The sequence below is a fragment of the Phasianus colchicus genome, chromosome 2, assembly GCF_987193195.1.
Source record: "Phasianus colchicus chromosome 2, bPhaCol1.hap1.1, whole genome shotgun sequence".
NCBI classification, from domain to species: Eukaryota; Metazoa; Chordata; class Aves; order Galliformes; family Phasianidae; genus Phasianus; species Phasianus colchicus.
The window spans coordinates 3523289-3544109 of NC_143437.1; the positions used below are offsets into that span (position 1 = coordinate 3523289).

Below are 20821 nucleotides of genomic sequence, written 5' to 3' on the forward strand. Positions count from 1 at the left end.
GCGGCGGTGAATATGATTGGTGGAAGGGGAGCCAATGGCGATGCGTTGCCTGGGCGTACTGCGCATGCGCGGCGAGTTTAAATCGGCGGCGGTTGGGGCGGGAGGCGCAGGGATGGCTGAGGAGAAGATCGCGCGGTGAGCGGGACGCGGGGCGGGCTGACAGACTGACCGACCGACTGACTGAGGAGCGGGGATTTCGTACGGGTTTCAGCCCGCGAATTCCTCGGCCCGGTCAGACCGTTGTTTGTTTTACAGAAGTTACGAGGCGCAGATCCAAAGCTACCAAGGGAACGACCCGCTGGAGCCGTGGGACAGGTCGGTGTGCCGGCGGCTGGGCGCCGCTGTGGGGCTCGGCTCGGCTCGGCTCTGACCCGCCTGTTCGGTTCTCAGGTACGTGCAGTGGGTGGAGGGCTCGCTGCCGCCTCACGAGCAACAGAAGCGCCTGCCGCGACTCCTGGAGCAGCTTGTGAAGGCGTTCCTGACCGACGAGAAGTATCGCCAGGACGGTAGATTCGTGAACCGCTGCATTAAGCTGGTAGGCGTTAGGGTCTTAGGAAAATTCAGCTGTCCTAAAAAGTTAAAGCTATCATCCTGCTTGGTGGCTCTGTGGCTGGAAGCAGCTCTTCCTTTCTGCTTCCTAAGTTGTGTTTGTGCACAAATCCTTGGAGGGGATCGCCTTTCCTCTGGCTCACCTGGCCACCAATTACTTGCACTGCAAGAAAGGCATTGCTTTTGTATCTTTAGAAAACAATGCTTTCCTACTATGGTAAGAAAGAAATTGTTATTCTGTTTTGCTTGTGATTTCCTTGAATGCTTTTGGAAGAGCTTATGGGTTATGTGTCTTTGTCTTGTGCAGGCAGAGTTCATCAACCCTCCTTGCGTGTATTTTGACTACCTGTGTGGTCAGGGAATTGGCACAAACACCTCTGCCTTCTATATTGCTTGGGCTCAGCAGCTTGTAAAAGAAGGCCTCGTGCAGTGTGCAGTATCTGTTGTTCAAAAAGGTCTTCGCAACCAGGCACAACCACAAGAGAATCTGCAACAGCTGTACTGGTAATTCTCTCACACCTCTTAATTACTGAAATACTTACCTATTGTTCAGTTGTGGGTGTTTGTATTTTTTTTTTCTTTGGTCTGCCTCTCTTATAGTACAGCATACCCAGTGGTTATTGCTGGGAAATGTGGGTGTAAGCTTAAGAATGATTCTTTGCTATTCAATATCTGCTGGCTGTTTTGGAGGGTATATTGAGAAAGCTTCTAATGCAGTGCCTTCAGTGAAGGAGGCCTAAGAAAAGGAAAATGCTACACCTAGTTGATTCATCTCCTGTCTGTTATTTTTAAAATAAATTAAAAATCATAGCATAGCCTGTTCTACTTCACAAACCTGCCCTGGATTTACTACACCCAAAGAGGTTTTGGATGCCCCATCCCTGGAGGCATTCAAGACCAGGCTGGATGTGGCTCTGGGCAGCCTGGTCTGGTGGTTGGTGACCCTGCACGTAAGCAGGGGAGTTGAAACTGGATGATCCTTGTGATCCTTTTCAACACAGGCCATTCTGTGATTCTATACGTGAACTTTGTTAGTTGAAAGCTGGAGCAATTGGCCATGCTAATGGCATCCGACTAGTCAAATATTGTATGCTTAAGATGGTGTGTCAGTTGGATGTACATCACCCTGTAGCTGCACGTACTTCCAATGTACTGCCTGCTGGATGCACAGTTCTGCTGATAATTGATTTGGATGTTCCTTGACTTTTGGTTAATGGCAATAGCTGGAACTGCAGTGGAATTAGATATCGGTTCCTGATCTGATTTGAATTTGAAGTCTGTGTTGGAGACATGTTGACCATCATACATAGGTTCAGTTCTTTGTACTTGTTACTTTGCTGAGAGTAGGTCTGCTGGAGTTTAGCATTTAGCTGTTGGAAATGCTGGAGCTGGTGCTTATCATGAGATGCTTCCTCTGCAAATGATAAAACCAACCTTATTTCCAATTCTTGCTGTGTACTGTGGAGCTTTTTTCATTTTGAGAATCCGAAACTACCAGTACATGTCAGTGTACAACAGTAAGGGTCCTGTAACTACCCTGAGTATTTTAGGGTAATGTTTCTAGGCACAATGGTTGTGTCAGGAAATCAAAGGTTCCTGGGGGTGGATGGGAAGGAACGGGGGACAGGTTACTTAATAACAACTGATGTTTCTTGCAATTTAGCTGGCTGCAGAATTACAATCCTTGGAATCCTTCTCTGCAAGGTGAGGCTACAGATATTTGGCTGTGAGGTGTACCTAAGTTAAATTAATCTTTTACCTCAATCAGTGAGTTTTGTCATAGTGAAGGAAGCTGTTGTGTGCTTCGTTTCTCTCAGCTAATCTGATCTCTAAGTGGATCCTCACTTAATAGAGCTCTGCACAGAAAACCTGCTGTGTTGATTCTATTATATAACATTAAGATGTTATAGAATAGGGTCCACCATATAGAATAAACCAGCAGAGGTTTATTTCATGAAGCAACTGAAGGTTGAGATCTTGCAATTTCAATACTATACTATTTCAATTATAAAGTTGGGAGTATAAGTAATCAAAATAAGAAATAATTTGAGTAGCATCTGTAAAATTAGATTAATAGTATTTTAATAACAAAACTTCAAATTCAACTTGGTGGCGAGCTTGTGCCTGCTACCAGACTTGGGTAGTGATTGAGTGTTCTGTCACTGATACTGCAAATGATAGCATCGTTCTCTTTGAGAATGTAATAATGTGCACTGCAGAAGACTGAACAGAGGGCTTTCATTGAATTTCACAGCTAGTTTTGTGGCTACAGAGTGTAATAATTTGCCTGTAGAAACTGATTTTCTTCTGTTTACTTAAGTGTGTTCAAAAGGAGGTATTAGTCTTCTAATGTTTAAAGTTATTAATAGATAATAAATCTTTCTACTTATTAATACAAGCCATTATAATCTGCCCCAGGTGCTGCTACTGTAAAACCACTTCAAACTTCAAATGCTGAAAATCAAATGGCTCCTCAAACAGGTGTTACAATTCTTAATGATCTGGCATACACGTGCAGAAATCAGGTAACAAACTGGGGAAGTAAATTAGTACAAGGAAGACTGGAATGCTCATATAACATTTAGATTGGAGAGTATCATTGGATAAGAAAATCAGAATGTTCTAACAATTTATTCCAGGTACCATTAACACCTTAGTGGTGTTTTTTTTAATGCTCTAAGCATCACATCTTCATAGGAATATTTTTACTAATAGAAGTGCTTATTAATCACTCAGCATGTTTCCAGTAATCACAGACAAAACATGATCCATAGCTACCGTTGTTTTGGAGGAATAGTATTAATAGTATTTTGTCAGTCATGCTTCTTGAATATTGATGTCACTGAGTTTCTGTGACATTCAAGTTACATTTTTGTATGCTTTTGAAGAATGAATAAAAAATAATGCCTGAGGAAGAAGAGAAATTTCTCTACTAGTCCTCAGTGGTGGCTTCTCTTAGAGGTCAGCCTGTTGATCTAGGAAATCTTTAGGAATGACCCTCCCACAGTGCTTGAGCCCCTCTGCAGGGGAAATGTCAGCAGAATGCTGTAGCCTGCCAGGTCAATCTGTAGCAAGTTCCACCTGAGTTTCTATTTGTACCTAGTAGAAGTTTTAACTATGCTGTCCAAATTCTGTCACCCTTTGGTTGTCTTCCTCACCCCCTTCTCCACAATAAAAACCAAAGGAGAAACCACGTTACTTCTATTTTATCTTAGGTAAGTACCAGAATGCAACACTATTGATCTTCTGAGGTATGGTAAAGCTAGTTACGGTTCCTCACAGCTTTTCTGGCACAATAAGATGAAATGTGATCCCAGGGGATATCTCCCACCAGTATTGACTGGTGTCATGGAATGATGGAATAGAGCTTAAAGATATTAGATTTACTGCCTGCCCCCTAGCCCTGAAGTTGGATAGCTTGTCAAAGAAAGAAGTTGGAGAGAGCTGTCCAGTCTGTTCTTAACAAACCCAAATGGTCTCTTACTTAGTATTTTGAAATCAAAAACTTCTGCTCAAGTTGTCCCAGAATCCTTCTGAGGACTGCAGTTTCCAGATCCACGTCTGTCTGTCTGAATTCTCTGGGATCTTGTTCATCTTTCAAAAGGTCTGAGATTACAGCTAACTGTTATACAGCTAATTCTTCAGGAATAGATTTCTCAAGTTCTTATGACTTGTATAACTCTTTCTAGTCTGCTGTTTCTACACTCATGGCCTGACTTGCCACTTCTTCAATCAGAATTAAATCTTAGGGACTTTCTGGTTGCTAGTCCTGTCAAAAAGGATGGCTAACTAAAATATTGGATTTCTTTCTTCCCCATTCTGCAACTTTAGGGTTCTGATTCTGCTGATACTCAGCCCTGCTCTTCTGATGGAAGACAACAAGTGTAAGTTTAAAAAATAATATGCCAGTTCTTGGTGGTGAAAAAACTAACGTGCTCCCGGAACAAAATCAGTGAACTGACATAGGACTCTTTTTTTCCTCACAGAACATGCGTTACATATATTTCTAAATCCGAAGTTCTTCCTACATCATTGTCTTCTGCTGTGGAATGCAAACAAGTTGCAATGTATGATAAAAACCTGCTCGTTTGTGAGGGCTCTGAACTTTCATTTGAGGAGCTGAGAGCCAACCGATACTTCAAGAAATACGAGCGCTTCAAAAGACAAAAAGAACAGGGTATTCTTCCAACTCCATCTAGCTATTTCAAAAGCATTCTTACAGTGTTGGAAATCTAGTACCTGTCTATACTCATGTATTTTCAAACTCTCTGTTTAAAGCCTGAAAACTTTATGAAAGCCCAAGTTAGTGTCCCTGTTCAAAAACAGAGTGGAACAAGCTTGGAAGTATCAGTTAACATGCTGAGTGACTGAAGTGTGATCTTCAAATTCTTCAATTCCCAAACTGGCCGGATGTTGTTATTTAGAATTTAAACTCATCCCTGGGTTTTGTCTTCTGCAGCCTGGATCTTTGTAAACAAAAGAAAAAAGTTTTTAAAAAAATCAACTGTTTTATGATATATCAATGTTTCTCTCTTAGAAGAGGAAGAGAAGGAGTTTGTGAGGAAAAAAGAGGCAGCTGTCCTCGAACTGCAAGCCCTGCAGCAGAAGCTGGAACAGCTCACTCAGCTCACCAAAAGCTTGGAGGAAACTAGGCTGGAATCAGCACCTACAACATCTATTGCACCAAATAAGACAGTGGTGAGTGTGTATTATGTTCAATAGGAGCAGTCCTCATAAAACTCTCTCTTAAAACTTAGTTGTGCTTTACCTGGTAACCTGAGTGGTTTGATAACCAAATCTGGAAGTTGAGGCTGCAATATCTGACTAGCATAGATACCTGACATAACTTGAAATAAATAATGAAGAGAATTTTAATTGCTAAACCTCAAAGATTGATATTGCCTTTGAAAGTTCTCTTAAATGTGAGAAGCAGTTATAAGTTATGCAAACTGGCAATGGTTACACACGTGGGGCCTTTGGGGGTTACATGACTGTTTCTTGTTTCTAAAGGTACATCCACATGTGGCACTCAGTGCAACTCTGCAGCAGAACTGGATGGCACCTTGCCAAAGCTCAGGTCTGGTACCAGACCAGCCTCAGTCAAGTACTTCGTTATCAAAATCTCTTACACTGGAGTCAGCAAAACCAGCTGGCCACTGGATGACATCAACCTCCCTGATGAAAACACCATACAAGAAGGATGCGATCACAACTCAACAGGAGCTTAGAGAAGTCCAGAATGGTTTGTCACACCCTCCATTCAGTAAGGTTTCAGCTCAGGAACGGGCACAACCTGACTCAGCTGTTCAGTGGAGCACCAGAGAAGGGTATGTGTAAAAAGGCTAATTCATGCTCTGCAGGTTATCTAGTCTTCTATGTCTTGAAGCTGAGAATTAACTTAAGAGGAAAAAAAGGCAGCCTTTTTCTTTCTCTTCTGAAAAAATCTTAAGAACTGGTAGAAAGAATTGGTAGAAACCAATATTTAGAGGACATAGGTCAAACTTTTATAAGTTATGGTCCTCGTTTCAGTTTTTAATTCCTTTGACCCTATGCTTTAGTTGTAATAACTAAGAGTAAATTCAGTGCATAATGAAAGTGATTATTCAGCATTTGTGTCCCTGGCATGTCTGAAATAAACTACGGAATGTGCTTAGTTCATGCAAATCCCAGATGTTACATCTTGGCTTCTAAGCTCTCTGGAGAAGAAAAAAGTGCTTGTATTTATTTTTCGTGTTTTGGCTTATAAGACAGCTAATAAAAGAAACAATTCAGTGGCAGGGGGGGAACGTAGGTGTGCAAAATGAGTGCAGCTGAGGGGACTTGACCAACAGGAAGAAATGTTGTCATTCATTTCTGTTGGAAGCTTACCTGGAGGCAAACTGTATTCAAGAAGAACATTTGCTGGCTGCATTTTATCTTTCTCAAAGGACTGCTGCATTTCTGGCTTTTACTATTGGCAACTGAGAATCTTGGAGAGAGTGGGGGCAGGGGGCAGGTCAATCTCTAAAGTTTTCTTTTGACTTCATTTTTGTGTCCTGTGTGGGGAGGGCTGTAGGATCGCTGATGTCTCCGTTGATGTTTTCTTTGTTTTAAATCTGGGAAAGGCCTTCTTACTGGTTACTAACTGGTTACTATTAAGTCCTGGAATTTAAAGAAAGGCATTTATTTCAAGCTAATGTTTTTTAATCTTTTTTCTGAAGGCACTCTAAAAAAACATCATCCATTGGACTAGCTACTTGCGTGGACGTGGAAGGTAATAAACTAAATTTTGACAGAGACCATCATAGCTGGTATGTCTTTATTGGCTGGGGATGAATAGCATGTAGCATTTCAGTTTTGGTGGACCTAGACCAGCTTATTTGAAAGCTCCTAATATTCAGTATAAATGCATGTGAGACTTTACTGGGGAGCTCTACCTCATGCCAGAAGTCCTATGTCAAATATGGAAAGACACTGTTCCAGTCTTAGTATTTCCATTCCATTTAAAATAAGACAAATTCTCTAACTTTAAAGAGTACTTAACTGTTGAAATTCCTTCCCAAATGAATTATGAAAACTTTGATTATATATGTAAAATGAGATCCCCCGTGTCTTGTCTATAGCAAGAGTTCTGTAGGATGGATCTTAATTATTTTTTTTGTCCAGAAGTCTGTTGATTGCATACATACCTGGGATTCTATAGGGTAGGATGTAGGAGCAGAAAATGAATTGTGACTTCCTGAGCTTCCCTTGGGACCACTCTACTACTTGTAGTTCTGCATTAAGATGACCAAGATGATATTTCATATTTCCAATTTCAAAGGACTCTCTGTAGGAGTTTTAATAGTTGACTGTTGCTTATGTTTTTGCCTTCTTGTTAGGCTTCAGTATTGGTCACAGTCACCACGAATAGATAATGGTTTTAGTGGACTGTGGTGTTTCAGAGAAGATGAGTCTTCTGCTAATTTGTTTTGAGATGTCATCTTTTAAGTGGTGAAATGATGATTTGCCCTTGGGAGGGGATTTTTCTCAGGTTAAAACAGGGAAGTTAATGGAAGCATGTTTTTAATTCCACTATTCACTTGCAGAGGTGATATGGCAGAGAAATGAGACCAAAATACTGAAATACAGCTGTAATCTGGCTGTAATGATGACTCATTACAGACAGAAATAGACTGTAAGACCTACTAATCCCTTCCAGTTTTCAACTGCCAGTGCTTACAGGCTGTTTATACTTCATTAGCCTTGTGCAAACTAACCTTGTCTGACTGGGAACTCCAGGCTTCCTATGTAATGCTTCCTTCCTCAGCTTTCTGCCAGAACTTTCAGGGACCTGGGGACAGGCCTTAAAGTAAGAATGAGGACAAAGCACATTTTCCATGTCATCTTCCACTAGGTCACTTATCCCACTGAGTAGTGAGCCTGCTTTCCTCAGTTTCCCTAGTTTTTTGTACAAGAAGCCCTTGTTGCCACATCTCTCACTAGCTAAGCTTCTTTCCTCGCACTTCTGAGCAATTTCACATTCTCTCTTGTGTATCTAGTTCCTATTCCCACTTTAGTGCAATTCTTTTTGGTTTGAGTTCTGCTGGGAGATCTTTTGTCTTTGCTGGCTTCCTGTCTGTTTGACTCACTGTGTCAGAATGGATATTTCCCGAGAGTTGGCAATGTTGTCTTCAAAGGCCAGATGTCTGTCCGAGATCCCTTCTGCCCTTCAGGGTAGTCTCCTTTGGGATCCCAACAAGCAGATCACTAGATAAGCCAAAGTCTGCTCTACAAAACCTCTGAGTTGTCATTCTGTTACTCCTCTTGTTTATTTCTCTTATTGGCTACTGAAATGTTAACAATCAATCCCAGGCTACTTCAGAAATAACTTCACTGTTTTCCTTTTCCAGTATCTAGAGCTGGAAATGCTTCCTTTGCTTCTGGAAATGCTTCTCAGGCTACGCCAAACACCTCACTGGGAGGAGCGATGCAAGCAACACCATTCAAAGTGCAACCTTCACCAACAGTTCATACAAAAGAAGCATTGGGTAAGCATTTGGAATAACATGTTAGCTTCACTGCAGTGAATGGGCTCTCGCTTGGTAATTTTAGTGGAGCAGAATATACAATGTGGTTTTCTACAAATGGGTATTTATACAGTTCTTTCAAAGAGGAAAAGAAGTGAGATTAATGGTACTGGTACCATACCCTTCTTTTGCACCTGAGTGGGTGACCCAATACTTTGACTGTGTTCTTCCAAGACAGGAGGAGTGAAACTTATCTCAAGTAATAAATGCTTTACTAACACGTTGTTAGCCCTAGGCTAAGCTGCTTCATGCAGCTTGTTACTTCAGCTGCTCTTCTCAGCACTGTCAGTGACTCTGAGACCTGTCACAGGCTAACGTGGAAGAATGATCCAAAGTTAGTAACTTGAGTTGAAGTTGAACTACCCCCAAAGCTGATACAAAGGTACCTCATGCAAGAGGTCTTTTGATTTATTAAAGAGGCATCATCTTTTCTAAACACTGATTTTTCAAAATACTGAAATAGAAATTGCAATCTTCTGATGTCAGATGTGAAGTGATAATATCCTGATGCTATTCAATCCTTCTCACGTACTCCTGTCATGTTCCTCAGTTTTGATAGTAAAAAATAGATAGGCCTTGAGTTGTTCCTTAGATATCCCAATCTCTAGAAAGATAAGTTACTCCTTCAGAATATAAATAAGTTGCTTCTTCTGGTCTGGTGGTTGGTGACCCTGCAGGTAGCAGGGGGGTTGAAACTAGATGATCATTGTTGTTCTTTTCAACCCAGGCCATTAAGACAAAATATAAGACAAAAACTGTAAATCTCATCTTTGAGAGATTTAAGAATAGAAAAGTCATTGCACCAACAGTTATGCACTGGCTAAGTCTGATCTTCCTATCTTTGTTCAGTTATGTGGAGTATTTAAATGAAATAAAGAATAATTGATCACTGACATTTGATAAATGCTAAGAATTGTAATAATTGGCATTTAATTTGACTACTACACAGCGGAAAAACCTCTGACAATATATTTTCTGCTGGTGATATTGTTGTTGGTTTTTTTTAGGATTTCTAATGGATGTATTTCAAACACCTGTCTTCCCTGAATCATCTCCTCTGGAAGAAAGCGAGGAGCAATTTGAAGCCTTTTTCTGCAAAAGTGGTATGTGCTTTTATTTTCTGTGCCATGAGATTTCGCTCCTTTACTTCCTGCTCACCAGTCCTCATAATTGCAAGGTAATAAGTTTCTTAAGTAGGTGTAGAGTGAAGGAGCAGCTTCTTAACTTGATAATGAATTTACTGACAAGGTTCTAGATGCTAGTGCACAGTCTGAGGGAAGCATGAGCAAGTATTTCACTACTAGCAGCCTATTAATGTCCTAATTAAATGCTGGTTCTCTGTAGACATCTTAGTGGTATTTAAAGTCTTAATTTTGAAAAAGGCACAGCTGCTATTTTAAGAGTTAATATTTTTGTTCTAAAACATTTTGCAGGCTGGGTGTTAGTCTCTGAATCTTCAGTTCAACTGTAACAGCTGAGATTGTAAACCAGCTGAAAGCTGGGCTTTCAGACAACAGTGAGTTCGGAGGTATTTTGTAACTGGCAGCTAAGAAAGCTTATGTATTCCTGGATACTTTGTGTCTGAGATGGAAAAGTCCTGTGCATTTTCAAAAGTTCATAGGAAAGAGCAGCTGAGTAGCAGTTCTGAAGGCACTCTTGGTGTAGCTGAATGTAGCCGTGACCACATCTCATACTCTGTGTCAAGCACTTGCATGTTTGCCTTGCCCATCTGCTTTGTTTTTTCTAAGTTTGTCTGAGCTTTCCAAGAAAGTGTATCTATTTCAAGTCCTTGTGTGCCCAAATTAATTCATCAAGCTACTGACCTTCCTCAAAACAGGAATCACAGCTAGTAATAGGTGCATTGCTCTGGCGTATCTATGCCTGTCATAAAAGTGCAGTAGTCTGAAAGAAAAGCTACATATTCAATCCCATCATCTTTTTAATTAGGGGGGGAATGTGAATTTTTATGAACATCGGTGATCTTTTATTTTTAAGAGCTTGATGGAACCTTGAAAACTAACGTCGTCGCCCCCGTTGTGCCCATGTTTTCTATCTTTGAAGATGAAGAGGAAAAAGAGAACAATGGGTAAGGAGGAAAAAAACCAACTGAGTTATTAGGCTTATTAAGAAGACGTGGAATAGAATCAATTCTATATGTACAATTTTTCTATGACTATTTGCAATATCAGGATTGGCTTGAGTAAAATCAGTGTGAGCTGTGGCAAAGTGGCATGAGAAAGTTGCAGTTGCTTCTCTGTAGGATTACGCAACTTTCCTGTTTTGGACAGCATACTTAAGATCCTTAATTTTCAGGATGAGTGCGGATAGTGGGTTTCTTTGAGCTATACTGCAACTTCTCTAGGTTACACACAAATGGATTTCTCTTTATAAGTCTGTCTTACTTCAGATTTCTTTTTGAGTTTTGAGGGAAAAGTTATTCTAAACAACCTGTCTTGTCAGGATTCCACCACCAAAAAGCAAGACAGAAGAGCCCAGAAATATTGGAGAGCGTCCCTTGACTGACTGCACAGAAGTGAGTGTTTCATCTTATTGCAGGAATTAGCCTTGACAACAAGGCATAGGTAGTTAGAGGGCATATACCTTTGTTCTATCCCTCTCCTGCTACACTTAACTTGTTTAAGTCTAATATCCCTTTCTGTTTTCTGCCAATGAGATGAGCTTTTTCAGTTGATTTTCATTTTATAATAAAAACAGAAACCTAGGAGCCTATGAGGGAGATTTCTGTTTCCCAAACAAATCTGATCATGGCTGATGTGTAGACTTGCCATCTGTGTTAGGAGAGGAACGACAGGGAGCCAGAAGTGCTTGAAGCTTTGCTAACCACCTAGCACTTTTCATAGCTGTGGAGAAGAGTTGAACTTAAGGCTGCTTAAATCTTAGGCTTCTTCAGACTACTATGGCAAATTCTTGATGTCCAGCATTTTGCTGTGAAGTTGACTATTGCCCATGTGCAGATCTGATACAAAACTAAACTATATAAGCCTGTGATTTAGGTTATATTGCCACTCCTTTTTTTTTTTTTGCATGCTGACACATGCATACTCTGTGTTACTGAGGCTGACTGCTAGCATGTTACAGTGCAGATCTGACAGGTTAGTTTTGATGGCTTAGCTTAAGTCTGTGTATTTATTTTCCTGTCTAGGAAGAGACAAGGACACCAGAGTTCTTGCAGGATGATTGTACAGTGTGGAATGCATCATGTACCAATAAAACATTAGCTTCCTGTCCAAACAACACAAGAGACTTTACAGAAGCTGCCCGGCTTGTATCAACACCGTTTAATTACCTGTCAGTGCGTTCACGGCCAGCTTTGGAGGACAAAGGTAAAATAGTGAATGCTTCAGGTTAAGAGCATCAAATTCAATGCTTCTCACCTCCATATCTGTGCCCTACTTACCTTGCAGGCCTTGCCAAGTAAAGCACAGGTATTGTTCCCACTGCTGCAACTTCTGAATGCAAGTCCTTTGTAAAACAACAGCTAGGAGTATGGGCAGGCCCAGCACTTATGCTTTCCAAATTTTTTTTTAATTGGGAGCAAAAAAGATAAGGTGGCAAGGGACCAGAGAGCCTTTGACTGTTCTAATCTGAACCTCTGTGGAGGATTTTCCAGTCTGTGAAAAGCCAAACAGTTGACTGAAATCCCAGCATCACCTTCTTTGGTGAGGTCCCTTATTTTTGTCTACTCCTCTTTCAGCTCTGGAGTACTCTTCTCTAAACAAATCAAGCTATCGTGTTTCCCTTGTCTATTTTAAAATAGGCTTGTTTAGTTCTAGTTCTCATGATGCCTCAGCAACTTCCACAGTTGCAGTGTGACTTTCCCTTCTGTGTTGGAAATAATGGCCTAAATGTGCTTGCCTTTTGGGCAAAATAAGCATGTATTACTGTTGCTACTCCTTTTGTTCAGCTTCCAAGAATGACTTGCAGCAAATGGATTTGGAATTTTCTGAAGAACTGCACAAGAAGGCAAAAACTAAGAAGCTAAGGTATGCCATTGACTGGGTGAGATTTTTCAGGACTTCAGGTTGCAATGCAAATTTATGCCAGAGTAGGCAAGTCTGCTGTGTTGCAATTGGGTCAAGTCCTCCAAGTAATCCAAAGCTAACATACTGGCATCAACTCGACTCTGTTTAGCATACATATTAGCACTCTGTGGAGCTGTGTGAACCTACGGTGATAATATCTGTAAAAATGCTTGTGTAACTTCAGTTTTCTGGCACATGACACGGGTAACAAGTGCTCTAACTATTGTACCTCTACTGTAAATGTGTTACAGTCCCTGGGGGGCCACAACAAGAGCTAGTTGGTAGTGCTGCTGCAGTGTTTGGGAAACGGTGTTTGCGGAGTGTGTGGGTGAAAGTGACACATTTGGCAAATGCTTGACTTTCATCAACTACAGCAACTTGTAGCAACCACCACAAACTGGTTGTCTGGACCTCCCATGGAGTCTTTTTAAAGGGTTTCCATGGTGGGCTCAGCAGTACCTTTTTTGTAGTGCACACTTTGCACTCAGGTGCAAACACCATTTTTAATGATTTGGCAAAGTCCTGATCAAGTAGAGAGCTTGCTTACATGCGTTTGAAGGCAAACTTCAGCTTGCCAATTCTGCCTGCATGCTCCCTGTTGTGGGGTGCATTTTTCAGTGTTATTAATGCAGAGCTTGGAGCAGCTGAGCAGAACTGTTAGTGTGTGAAATATCTTTGATCCAGAGCGTGAGGTTTTTTACAGAAGGTTCTGCCAGAAATGATGTGCAGGCATTATTAAGGAGTCAATATTGCAATGCATAAAGGAGTCATAAGCAAATAAGGAATGCTGATAAGCTTGCTGGGCTCTGTTGGCTTTGAACAGATTTATTTGCTGCTTGAAGATGTAGATAGCTTGTAGAGGTTGTTCTTTTTCTTTATATGGCTAGCCATGCCCAGAGTTCTTATGGTTATGGCAAAGGCAGCAAGCACAGCTGTTTGTACTTCTGGCTTACTGAAGAGGTAAAGATGGCATGGAAGTACTGCCAATTAAAAGTTGCTTATTTTTTTTCTTAAATATATAGCCCTGCTCTTAAACACCCTGCAATACAAGGAGAGTGTCAAGGAAATGCCATCACTGCAGCTGCTTCTCACAAATTGCATGAGCAGATTACTACTAGTAGAGCTGAATATTCTTCATCTCTTGGGGTGGACAAGACTTCCATTGAAAAACTGTCCAGAACTGAGCAGGACACCAGGATAGCCAGGACTGGTGGAGCTTCAGGTACGGAGCCTTGGCTGTGGTTTTCTTCTGTGAAGTCTGAGACTTGGAGCTGTGTCGTGTTGTTGGAGCAGTGTTTTATTCCACTGTGAAGGTGGTCACTGCAGTAAGCACAGTGTCTTATGGCTCCTACAAAGAGATTGCTGCTTATGCACAAGCAGTGGAAGGACAAGTGTGGATTAATTATACTCATTCAATTATAAGCTTGTGGTACCTCTTTGAAATGACACTTTCCTTATGGCTTAAATATTTTTCTTTTTTCCTGAAGTCCTTGTTGAGAATCCTTGGGATAAGGAATTGATTTGCAAATTCTTATCAGAGCTCCCTAAGCCACTCAGTACCTATGCCAACTATTTTGAATGGAAATCTCTTCTTCCACCTATCCAAGCGAGGGCTGAACTCCATCTTGGTAAGAGCTACTTCAAACTTTTCGTTCTGAAGCACTTGTTACAGACTTTTTTGTAAACTTCTGAACTATTTATTTTTCTAATCCCGCTTACTTATGCATATATCCAAATAGTTTCCAGATCATCTGGACTTCAAATTTTAAATTAGGCCACTTTGTTTTGTCTTTTGTAGTTAGAATGCAGCCATTTTTGACTGGTGTTCTGAGTAAGGAGCAAAAACCTTTGTTAGTTTTCCTCTCCTGTTAATCTATGATGCAACTCATGCACTTTGTATGGGACAGCAGCAGTCTTCTGTCAACAAAGTCTGTGTGACAGTAATTGCAACATACTTGTATGTAAACATCAGTGTTTACTTTTTAAGAAATGCACTTTGGAGTCAAGTAAAAATAGAAACACTGATTTATTTATTTTTTTTAGTACATAGTACTTCACAGCACTCCTTTTCAAGGGTGATTACGGGTTCTCTTTTATGAAAAGTTTGGTTAGCAAGAAGAGTAAGTAGAGAAAGCCTAGCACTAGCATTAAAGCACTAACTTTTATATGACTGGTGTGTTTTCTTTTGGCTGAGTAATTACATCTTTTTGCTGAAGTTTGCAAGTGGGACTTGCTAATCTCTTCTGTCTTGTAAAGGTTCCCTCTCAGTCTGTGTGGACAGCTTGGTTGGAGAAGGAGCTTTTGCTCAAGTCTACCAGGCTTCTGTTCTGAATGCAAGTGACCCTAGAAACAATCAGAAAGTAATATTCAAGGTGAGTAGTACTGTAAAATTCTGTAGTCTTCAAGTAATCTAATACCTCGTTGGATTAATTCTGCTCAGGTCAAGCTTTATTCAGTTTGAGTGCTGCAATGCCTGACGCATTGTGTGGAAAGTTATTTTATTTTTATCAATTTGTCTTGACTTCCTCTTGATCTACTCTCTATCAAATAGTCACAAGTAACATGGCTATAGTTTTTAGAATATCTTTCTCAGCTCAACAAAGCTGGCTACTTGTGTGAATGCTCTTATACACATTTTCATTTGCTGTGGACTAGATTGATGCAACTGCTGATACTATAAGGTCACTCTGAAAGGGCCATGCACCTTCCCAAGTATGTACCTGCTAGCTTTCCACAAGTGATCTGCACTCAGCCAGCACTCATTTTGCATTGTGCAGCCAGCCTTTCTGGTGGCAGCTGGCTGTTGCATACTCTGCTAGTTGATGCCTCTAGGGTGCAGTTTTATTAACAAACAAGGTTGTCTAGATGGCAATCATAGATTGAGCAGCTCCCTCCCTGCTTTTCCCTTCCACAGTCTGCTTCACTGCAGGAACAAGCAACAGGTGATAGGATGGACTTTCATCATAACTACTGCTAAAAAGAAAGTCTGCACAACTGTGAGGTCAGCTTAGCACAAGAGGGTTATACTAGACCATGCAACCCTGTGTTTGCTGTTGGCTAAAAGCCCACGTGTACACTTACTACAGCCTGACTGAAATGTGACTTTGTGATTGAGTCAACATCTCCCCTCCATCAGATCTTTTTTTCATAGCTTTGAAATCTTTTTGTGAATCCACTATATTTTAGTCATCCTGCAAGTAAATATTTTTGTATAACGCCTTAGCTAAGAGTTTTCTAATTAGTAAAGGTAATGTCTAGGAGATTTCTTTTCTCCACCTACACCAAATACCTGATGCTCAGAATCAGATTTTCCTGTTTTGAACTCACTGTAAACCTTCCCTTAAAGTGTATGTTGCCAACAAGAGACTGAAACTTCAACGTTAAAGGCTGACATTTTAAATAACATTAAAAAGCATATAAGCCACAATGAAACAATGATTCAATATGATTGAGTTCAGTATCCTGAGGTTGAATACTGTAGATACAAGCATTTTGTTTCATCAGAAATGCTTAGGTGCATTAGTCTGACGTTCGAGAAAAAAAGTTGAGGGGAACTGCTTTATTGTTAGCAGATACACCTAATAATGAACCTTTTTTTGTTACAGGTCCAGAAACCTGCTAATCCTTGGGAATTCTATATAGCAACCCAACTGGTAGAAAGGCTTGATCCAAGCATACATCATCTTTATATCCACTTTTATTCTGCTCATTTCTTTAAAAATGGAAGCATTTTGATTGGTGAGCTCTATAACTATGGAACTTTGCTGGTAAGTGTACTCAACTTGTTCTCTGAATATCTGCGTTCCTTTTTGAGTGGTGCTATGTTGTGATATGCAGAAGTCTCTTCACTTTATGGAACTTCACTGTGAGCTTAGTCTGTGCTTATTATCAATATGAATGTGAAATCCATGTAGAGTTGTTTCTATGTAGCTGATGGTTCTTTCCTATCTTTGTTTTTTTTATGTAGAATGTCATAAACATTTACAAAAAGCTTCCTGAAAAGGTGATGCCTCAAGCATTTGTAGTCTATTTTGCTGTAAAAATTCTTCATATGGTAGAAGAACTCCATAGCTGCAAAATCATTCATGGTGACATTAAACCCGATAATTTCATGCTTGGAGAAAGGCAAGTATCTCCCTTTACTATGTGAGATGCTACCATATTGTGGTATTATAGTCTCTGATTGCTGCTGCTTGTTTTGGTTAAAGGTTTCTGGACAATGATACATGTGACATAGATGATCTCTCTCATGGCCTGACACTCATTGATCTGGGACAGAGTATAGACATGAAACTCTTTCCTGAAGGAACTGCATTTACTGCAAAGTGTGAAACATCTGGGTTCCAGTGTATTGAAATGCTGACCCAGAAACCATGGAACTACCAGGTAATAGATTTTATAGACAGCCACAATATTCAGGGCTTAGGGCATGCATCTAGTATAAATAGAATATAGAAATAGTAAACTTCTGCACCAGTGCTATAGGTTCAGCTCACTGCTCTAAGGGTATCATCCAAACCCCTCTTCTTATGGAGACTGCTCTTCTAGCTCCAAGGGATATGGGGGGGGGAGAGGGGGGTATTTTGCTTTGGGTTCTTTCTATTTTGTTTGTTTTATTTAGTTTTTGGTGGTCTGAGTATGCCTTTTTAATGTGGAATTTGTCTGTGCTTTGCTTAGACAGACTACTTTGGCATTGCAGCAACAGTCTACTGCATGCTGTTTGGTACTTACATGCAAGTGAAGAATGAAAGTGGTGTCTGGAAGCCTGAAGGATCCTTCAGAAGGTTGGTGTCAAAGATCTTTTCAAAAGGTTTCTTCTCTAGAAAGATGTACTGTTAACCTTAGACCCAGACCTACATTCTGTTCAGTTTTGCTTGCGCTTACATGTCAGAGCTTTAAAAGCCATGGGTTTAATTGCATGGGAACTGCTTCACAGGGTAAAAGCAGGAAATAATATTTTAGCAGTTTCAACTTTGAAATTTTTTTATACCTTTTATTGTTTTTTTGGTTCTTTACAGGCTTGTCAATGCTGAGCTGTGGAAAGAGTTCTTTGACATCATGCTAAACATACCAAATTGCCATAGCCTGCCTTCTTTATCTGCTTTGCGCAACAGACTGAAGGACTTATTTTGCAAGTCATATGCAAAGGAAATAAAGCTCCTTAGGAGAAGACTTGTTGTGTTGCTCATAGAGCACAAACGGTCACGAAAATAGGTGTTCAGCTTGCAAAATGATTGAGGATGGGAATGTCATGCACGTGGAGTATTTTTGTAACATCTTTTAAACCTAAATGTTGTTGGCCTAGCTTCAGGAATGGTAACTTTGATGTTTGCAAGAAATAGTGCAGAAATGTGACTCTTGAAAACTAGATCGTGTTAATGGAACTTGCCCAGGTTTAGTGTGGGAGACATAGGCATGCTGGAGACTGTCTGGAGCATAATATGTTGTGTATTTTGGGGCTGTAGTGAAGAGGGTTGTACAGGTGAAGTAATTGCTTTCAACTTTCAATGTATATAGGCTAGGAAGTATACAGATAATAAATGCTGTCCAGCCAGGTAAAGGCCAGGCTGATCTTTGAAACTGAAAGAGTATGCGAGGTGTTCAGGATGCATTTTCCTCGATATGAAGAACACTGAACAACTCTGTGGAAGGAGCAAGCTGCTGGAAACTGAGATGTAATTCCAAACTGTGGTCCTACCACTGTGAAAGACTCCAGAATCTCTTCTCAGAGAAGGCAGTAATTGGAAGTGAAGTAGTACGTGCTACTGGTTACAAGAAGGTGAACTTCTATGACTTACGAGACTTCATCATGGAAAAAACTCTGTGCCATGTGTGAGGGACAGGCTTTCCATATGTCCCTGTTCTTCCAAGAAAAGCTGCTGGAGCCACCTGCAAGTAACTGTGCAAGCACACTTTTGAGTTGGTGACAAGAAGAGCACTGCTGCTTGTCCATGCATTCAAGACTGCTGTTACTGCAATTCCTTCAGCTTTGTGGCTTGTGTATTCACAATGCTTCTGTTCCACCCTTTTTCTCAGTAACTGCTAATCTCAGTTTTTCAGCATAGATGAGATTTGGATTAGATTGAACTGAACTTGCACCTGCCACTTCTTTGTTAAATTTGCTTCTGAGCAGTCCAAAATTATTATAGACGTGGGCAAGAGCAAGAGGCAAGTGCGTGTGTCCATGCTGGAACTGAAGTAGTTGTTTCCTGGTCATTATGAGGTTTTGTTTTCCCTTACTGTGGCAAAAAGTTGTGTTGTGGTATCTGGCACCTTGCTCTGGAAAACTCCAGAAAAGCTTATTTTTACAAGTACCCTTCTTTCCTCTATTTTTTTTTGTTAAAATCATCTAACTCTACACATCTTAACTACAGTGGCCAATAAAACTGCATTGATTTGCCATGACCTGTGCAACTTGCTTTCTTGGGAGTTTAGCTTGACTTACAGGAGACCTGTCAAATGCTGGATGTCAAGCCTGCTTAGCTTTGGTGCTAAATCCATAAATGTCAAAGAGATTCAGTAAAAAGCTTGAGCACAGCAGCTCCACAGCAATATCCAATCTGGGCTTTTCTCCTTAGCTTGGGAGCATGGAGTGATGTAATCTTGTTGGTGGAGCGTGGGCACTGCTTATTTGAAGCAATGTATCCACGCTCAGTCTTACCAAGCAAACTTGCAGGTCTTCAGGCTTTCTCTACTTTTGTATTTCTTGATCGTTCAATGTCTTCATTCTAAACTGACCATTTAAAAAAAAGATTGCTGGGGAGAGCCAGGGCTGGACACAGGCTGCAGGCAGGAATGGGCTGTGTTTTGCACTTGAGCTCCCCTTAATTGAAGAATGACATTACTTTTTCCTGCTGTCCATCCTTCGGCACAGCTCAGCTGAGACTTTCTGCTAAAACCTCTGACCCTCTCCTAGATCCACACCTCTTACCACTTCTGTGCTGAAGTGCTCCGTTCTGCCTTCCCATCTCAGGATCCCCATTTCAGGGCTCTTAAGGCAGTCCCCTGTGCCGGCGTGCGATGGCCACGTGCAGCAGGTGTGCCTTTGGCTGCCTGCCCAACAAGCACACTGTGGCTTATTACCGCCTTCCTTTGAGCCTCGGTGGCTGCTGATTGATCTTGGATTAAATGCTGACTTTGTTCCTCGCATGCTGGCAGCACTTTGCACTAATGCTGTGCCAGCTGTGAATAGCGGATTGCTCGCGGTGTGCATTCAGTTACGAAGAAGCAGGGCTCACCTGGAGGTTCCCAGCACTGAGGCTGTTCTGTTCATGAGGACACTTCTCCTGTGCAGGGATAACATGAGAAGCTGTGACCCAGGAGCCCCAGCAGCTGGAGTGATTCATAAAGGTAACTCAGTGCTCAACATGGGTGCAACATGCAAAGATCCCGGTGTTCAGACTGCCAACCTGCCTGGGCCACCTCGAGGATGGGAAAAAAATGTTTCAGCAGCAGAGTGGAGACTGTTTTAAAGCTTTTAAATAGGTGGGAGTAGCTCGGGATTCTGTGTGCAGAAATGACAGTACGAAGTACATTGCTATTATTTTGGAACCTCAGACCTTAAAAGAAGGGGCTGCTTTGGCTCACCATGCCTGACTTGCCAAAGGCTGACTTTGAAAAACAACAAAGAATTCAAGCAAAGTCTCACCAGTAATTTGCCTGTTCCTTCCTCTTCCCTAAGATTACTTTTTAAAGGGACCTTCCTCCAGCAGAAGTGCCAAGGGTACAGCTGCACCAAGCTGTTTTCAGAGCTGATTCTGTTTTCTAAGAGCCTGATCCTGCTCTCTGGGAGCATCCAGCACCAAGTGAGGTGTGGGTTGGAGCTCCACTTGGGCACTCACCCACCTTTCCTCCTGCCAGCCCCAGCAGAGCAGCCTGCATGCACCACTTCCCCAGCTATTTTGGAGAGGTGCAGGATTAGTCCTAGGTATGGGGAGGGTGTCATTTATGTAGTGCATCCCTCCACAGGAGGGAGACAAACAACAGATTTTCATAAGTTTCCCAATTCTTACTGTATTTAAGGGGTACTTTTTTTTGTTGTTGTTGTTGTTTTTTAGTAGATGTTCTCCTCAAGTTGTTACACTTGGAAAACATCCCGTGGTTGGATAGGTAAACTGAGCACGGGCTGCCCAACACATCACCTGGATGCTGAGAAGAGGGCAGGGATAATCAGCTCACGAG

The 20821-nt window shown here is 41.2% G+C and overlaps 1 protein-coding gene across 2 annotated transcripts; it reads left to right on the top strand.

Annotated features, from left to right (window-relative positions):
- The first annotated feature begins 97 nt into the window (after positions 1-97).
- Positions 98-19212, top strand: BUB1 (BUB1 mitotic checkpoint serine/threonine kinase). Of its 2 annotated transcripts, none has more exons than XM_031597835.2 (25): positions 98-135; positions 256-315; positions 391-535; positions 857-1053; positions 2213-2253; positions 2968-3074; positions 4381-4433; positions 4536-4726; positions 5087-5247; positions 5560-5876; positions 6750-6802; positions 8421-8558; positions 9605-9700; positions 10593-10683; positions 11058-11130; positions 11761-11941; positions 12523-12601; positions 13663-13862; positions 14128-14268; positions 14897-15012; positions 16246-16407; positions 16608-16765; positions 16849-17026; positions 17318-17424; positions 17659-19212. In XM_031597835.2, the coding sequence occupies exons 1-25, from the start codon at positions 113-115 to the stop codon at positions 17852-17854; spliced, it is 3264 nt and encodes a 1087-aa protein (XP_031453695.2). In that variant the 5' UTR covers positions 98-112; the 3' UTR covers positions 17855-19212. The 2 variants fall into 2 exon arrangements, with proteins under 2 accessions (XP_031453695.2, XP_031453696.2); XM_031597836.2 differs by having other exon boundaries at positions 17322-17424; positions 17659-17811.
- The last annotated feature ends 1609 nt before the right edge of the window (positions 19213-20821 follow it).

Excerpts from the sequence above, each read along its gene's own strand:
- BUB1 (XM_031597835.2), top strand. The coding sequence starts at position 113 with ATGGCTGAGGAGAAGATCGCGCG. Across the intron at positions 136-255 it reads GCTGAGGAGAAGATCGCGCG|AAGTTACGAGGCGCAGATCC; the intron begins GTGAGCGGGACG and ends TTTGTTTTACAG. Across the intron at positions 12,602-13,662 it reads GCAAAAACTAAGAAGCTAAG|CCCTGCTCTTAAACACCCTG; the intron begins GTATGCCATTGA and ends TTAAATATATAG.